The sequence below is a fragment of the Carlito syrichta genome, unplaced genomic scaffold (assembly GCF_000164805.1).
Source record: "Carlito syrichta isolate Samal-C Ts95f unplaced genomic scaffold, Tarsius_syrichta-2.0.1 Scaffold309860, whole genome shotgun sequence".
NCBI lineage: Eukaryota > Metazoa > Chordata > Mammalia > Primates > Tarsiidae > Carlito > Carlito syrichta.
In genome coordinates this window covers 58,439-64,209 of record NW_007253956.1, presented here as the reverse complement: position 1 = coordinate 64,209, position 5,771 = coordinate 58,439, and the positions used below count along the sequence as shown (strand labels likewise).

At 46.0% G+C, this 5,771-nt stretch overlaps 1 protein-coding gene across 1 annotated transcript in view; it reads right to left on the bottom strand.

The window, feature by feature from the left end:
* GMFB (glia maturation factor beta) overlaps window positions 1–4,546 on the bottom strand; it is a 23,010-nt gene extending 18,464 nt beyond the window's left edge. The window contains 1 exon segment of the mRNA XM_008068097.2: window positions 4,416–4,546. Within this exon segment, the coding sequence (XP_008066288.2) occupies window positions 4,416–4,418 (3 nt within the window). The 5' untranslated portion in view covers window positions 4,419–4,546.
* Window positions 4,547–5,771: the final 1,225 nt, after the last annotated feature.

The window sequence follows — 5,771 nt, the reverse complement described above, 5'->3', positions numbered from 1 at the left end:
AATTACATTTCTCTTTACAGTCTCAAATATCCAAGTAGTGTCAAATTTCCCTCACTTTTAATTTTTAAACACTTAATTTGATTAAGTTCCAAAGTCCACTTCCTTGAGTCTCTTTTCATACCTAGGTTCCACTCTCCTCCTTTAACAAAATTAGAACACTCACGAGACCAACACTAAATGCAAATGTCTCATTATAACCCCAAAGCATTCAAGCTTCCAATTCAACATTAAAATTAAAAGTTAATAAAAGCCTACTTGTAAAATTCTGAGTTGGGTAGAATGAGAGTATATAAGGGGTATAAAAAAAAAACCCAGAATTATTTTTTGGAGGGCATAGTGCAGGCTTCCCCCAGCTAGCTAAGTGTTCTAGGAACCCACAGACATCAGTGTACCAACTAGCACTGTTGTGAGAAGTTGTGTTCAGCCTCAGTGAATTTTTTTTTTTTTTTGAGATTCTTTCAACGGGTTTGTCCATTTCACGATGGGTGATTTACAAGCGCACCTGCCCATACCACACTGAGCATTTCACCAGTTTTTGATCAAAACCGGCATGATCCCTGTGCCTCAGTTTCCCTATTCACCTGATCTCACCTCAGACTATTTTTTTCTTTTTGCTTCCCTGATGAAAAAACCTCTTAAAGAGAAATGTTTTCCCCATGTGGAAGAGGTAAAACAAAAAACAGCAGAAGCATTTAAAAGGTATCAAAATCGATGAGTTCAAAAACTGTTATGTGCAGTGGAAAAAGTATCTTGGTAAGTGTACTGCATCAAATGGGGAGTATATTGAAGGTGACTGAAGTTTAAACACATAACAATATACAATTTCTTATAAATAAATTCCGAAGTTTTTTGGGTCCCCCTCATATGTTAATGCAGAAAATGTTTAGCAAATTTAAATTATTCTTTAAATTCAAAGCACTGGTAATATGTAACATGTGATATATCACAGGATATGCTACAGTACAGTCAGAAAGTTCATTCCACCAATAGGTACTATCCAGTAAACAACACCCTCACAGGGGTGGGTACTTCCATCCTTTTAGTACTCTTTAGAGATGCAAAATTATACAAAGCTTCCCAAAGTTGATCCTAGTTCATTTATTTTATTCATTATAGTTGATCCTAGTTCATTTATTTTCTTACAAGAAAAGACACTGAAATCAGAAAACTAGAATTTCTATTCTCTGTTCAACCAAAAGTTGACCCGTCAGAGAAACTAATAAATATTTTAGATTTTTGTTTAGGCAAAGACCAATTTCTCATGAAAATCTTATCTTCCATCTTTGATACTCAGACCTGCTTGCATAAGCTTCACATTCTAAGGATCAGAAACCAAGTGAAAAATACGCTGTGATTTAATTTTTATAGCTTGTTTTTGCATTTTCACCCCTCCCAATATCCCAAAATTCCTTGCTACAAGAAAAACTACTGAGGTTCAGCCAACTCTAATTGCTTAGTTAGTAGTGGCATTTATGCATGAGTAAAATGTCACAGAAACAAATGTTAATACAAAAAGTGAAGTGGAGCATTGAGCTCAAATGTTCATTTATTGGTATTTCCACACAATGAACACCTAATGAGTGCCAGTATCATGCTAAGTACTAGGGATACAATCATATAAAAAATAAAACAAAGATATGGTCTCTGTCCTTTGGGAGTTAATATCACTGTCCAGCAGAGAACAGACTTACATCAAAAGGATCAGGCAAAAATATGTAAACTTGTACCTGTGATAAAGGGCTAGAAAAGAAAGACACAGGATGCTGTGAGCACTCTAGCCTAGTATAGAACACAAGCAAAGGAGGCTTCCCTGGAAAAGGCATCCCAAGTACCACAGCTGCCTGTGCAATGCCCTTTGATTAAAGTGAGCAAAGCACATGCAGAACAATAAAAGGCCAATATGTACAAGCAAAGACAATGGGCAGAGACAGGGTGAAAAGGGAAGCTGGTAGGAGCTGGACCACATAGGTCCAGTGGGTCATATTAAGTACAATGGATCATCATATGCACTGGGTCCACACCAGTGCATTCCACCTTGGATTGAAAATATTCAGAAAAGGAAAAAACCCATTAAAAACAATACAAATGAGAAACACAGTATAACAACTATTTATAAAGCACTTGCATAGTATTACATATTACAAGCACGCTAGCGCTGACTCAAAGCAGGCATGTCCAACCTGCTGCCTGCGGGCCACATGGGGTCCAGGACAGCAAGTAATGTGGCCCCACAAAACCTTTTAACATCATGTATTTCTTAGCATTTATTTTCCTCGTGATCCCATGCCTGTTTCCATTTTTGAAGTTCACCATCACACCTTATTTGTGACATCACTTTTTGGCGACCCATACATGTGTGAACAGCTGTTTTCAATGATGAAGTACATGAAGAGCAAAATTTGAACAAAGATTTCTGACAAGTACCTTGAGAACTCACTAAGAATTGCAACCACTTCCATCAAACCAGACATTGATAGATAAGTTTTATAAAAACAAGGTCAAATTTCCCACTAGTTTCATATTGTTCTCATTGTTCTAAACTTATTATGTACATACACTAACTATATGATTTATGTGTAGGCCAAGACAATTCTTTTTTACTCGATGCAGCCCAGAGAGGTCAAAAGTTTGGACACCCTGATTTAAAGTATGCAGGCAGACATACTTAGGTTATATTCAAACAACACTCTACTTTATTTAAGGGACTAGAGCAACTACAGATTTTGGTATAGGAGGGTCCTGGAACCAATCTCCCAGAGATACCAAGGTACAACTGTATTTTAGCTTCTATCCCGTGGGCAAAGGGAAGCCACTAAGGTGTTCTAGGCAGTTCTCCAGAAGGGAAACATCATTTATGTGTACTTTGAAAAAATTACATTTGCTGTGGTGTGCAGAAAACACACAGAAGGCCAGGATGAATACAGCAAAAAAAAGCCCTGATGAGAAATGAAAAGTAGCATAGAGAGGCTGCTGAGGAGGAATAAAGAGCAGCAGGTGAAAAGTGCTCATAACAAGGTGTATCAAACACTATTAGAAGACCGCTGTGCTATGCCCTTTACATGGATTTTCCTTCATGCTCAAAACAATCCCGCGAGATGGGTACTATCATCATCCCCATTTTGCAAGAAACGAAGGCTTAGCGAGGTTAAGATCTTTTCCCATAGCTACCTAGCGAATGGAGCCAGGATTCAACCAGGCACGCGCTCTCCTAACCACTCAAAGGAGACAGATTAGAAGATGCGGGGGAGGAGTGGGTAAGGGGGAAAAGAGTTACCAGTGACTCCTAAGCTTCCGGCTTATATAACAGACTGGACGGTACAAACTTCCACCGGAATGATCACGTTTGAATAGATAAAGCACGAGTTCTGCATGGACAGGCCGAGCTGGCTTTGAGGCACCCAGGTGGGGAAAAGCTTCACAGGAATGCTAACTAAGACAATACGCAGGTCTGAACTGATCTCGGCAGAAGGTGGGCGCTGCACACTCACGGGTCACCTAACAGAGTCAGGCATCGAAGCCAGGCGCGTGAAGAGAGAAGGGCCAGGAGGGCAGAGCCGGGACTCTGAGGCGTACTGTCCGGGAGAAGAATAGTACGCGAGGGAAACAGATGGACCAGCAGAAGGAAAACCAGAGGTTCTCGATCCCAGAAGCCGGGGGGAAGAATAAGGAAAGAGAATCCCTCGAAAGAGAGAGAGTGCAACACTCGGGAAGGTGGCTGCAAGGTCAGAAAGACGCACACGGAGGAGACCACTGGATTCAGGACCAGGACTACTCGACGGAAGTGGGTCGAGGACTGGGTGGGAGGCCGGAGAAGGCAGTGCGGTGTTGCCGTTTCTCATCTGAGCGTATCTTAAAACCCGAAGGGATGGACCCAGAAGACCTTCGATGGCAACTGGTTTAAACACCCTCGGCAGTTGCTTGCGGTCCACCCCCCAAAAGACCGGAAGCCACAGTCCCCAACGCCAGACAAAACTGAAGCTTCTGACAACGACGTAAGGCCCAGAGCCAAACCCCTGGGTCAGAAGGTTTCCAAACACCACAAGCCACAACGCGAGGAAAGCGAGGGGAGAAATCCTCTACGTGAGGTAGACGGAAGGAGGACACAGAAACAGGCGGAGGCGAGGCCGAGGAAACCGGATGAGAGCCCGCGTCCGCCCGAGCGCGTCTCCAGGGGGCGGCGCTGGGCCCTCGGGCCTGTCCCCGGAGAGGGGCGCCCCCGCCCCGCTATCCGCATCTCCGGAGCCCCCTCAGCCCCCCGCGGCCGCAGCCGCAGCCAGCACCCGGGCCCAGGGCGGGTCGGGCCGCGCCGGCTGGAGGACGCGGCCCTGCGGCGCGGGGCCGGGGAGGCCGGCGGCTACGGAGGCCGGGTCCCGCCGCGGCCCACCCCGCGCCGACAGCCCCTAGGGCCCGCTCACCATCTTCCTCCAGCCGTCAGCCGCAGTCGCCTTCCTTCGGCCCCTCTCAGCCTGGCTCGGCGGCCGCCTCGCTGCCCGCCTCGGCCCCGCCAGAGTCGCCCCGCCTTCCCACGCGGCCTCCTTGCGCCGGCACGTGACGGAGGGCGGCGGACGGCGGGCGGCGCGGCTCAAAACTGTGGGGACGCGACCGTCCGCGTCCCGTCTGCACCCCTTGGGGGAGGATGCCCCGCCGGCCGCAAGCGAGGACCGGTCCCTAGGTGCGTCCTGAAGCTCACGCCTTCCCGGCACCTCTTCGCTGTCTTCGGGCTCTGAGAGCAAGTTCACGGTGATGAGATGAAGCCGCTGGTTTCAGCGGTGAGTGCGTGCTGATGGCAGCCAGCCTTCCAAGTTCGACCTCCCCCCGCCCAGGAGCCCCGCCTCTGACCCTGGCTGTCTCCCCTGACTTGGCGACTGCTTGTCTTCTCTCCTAAATATCGCTTTGTTGAGTGTGATTGGACGGTGATTGGTGTTCAGAAGGGCGCTCCCGCTGACCTCTGCCCAACTGAGCACCGGGAAGTCTCTAGGAGTTGCGGATTTCGCGGAACAAGGCCGCTTTTGAACGCAGTAAGGAAAGTGGTTTGGAAGAAGGCAAGTTCGTGTAGGTGCCTTCAATATAAGAAGCCGCCTGAAGCGGGGCCTCATCTCACCGCTTATCTATGCTAGCATGGTTCCCGGTCCATTATAGGTATTCTATTCATATTTGTTGAGTGAGTGAAAATCAGTACTGTAGAAAAATGAATATTTGCTGTACGCATTTCCACAACTCAGCTACATTCTTGTAAATGATCTGTCCGAATGTAGACCATAAATAAAATGTCTACATTCTAAAACCTAAAAAGCTGCATCACAGATCATGACTGAAAAGGAGGTCAGACACACCTCGTTGTACCCCTCCCTTGTGGACTGTAAGGCACAACTGACTAGCATTAGCATTACAATCAAGATTATAAGACTGACAAGATAGACTCCATGCCAATAAGATAGCAAATTCCAGTCTGACTTTGGATAGTATTACATGACAGCTAGCGGATCCTAAATCCTAAAGGAAATAAAAATGTTTTACCCGAAAATATATTTCTTCGACATGTTTTGAAGTGACCCTGCAAAGCCATCTCTTGGGGGAATTTGCATCCATAGAGAACACCTTTTATGACATCTAACTCCTATTGTCTCTGAAACCTGCTATTGAGAGCTTTCATCTGCATATCAAGAACCTTGGCTTTTCTAACTCCACTGATCTTAACCCAAATATTTCTTTTACTGAATTCAGATTATTTAGACAGAGTTTAGCTCTCTCTACCAGTTGCCAGTCAGAAA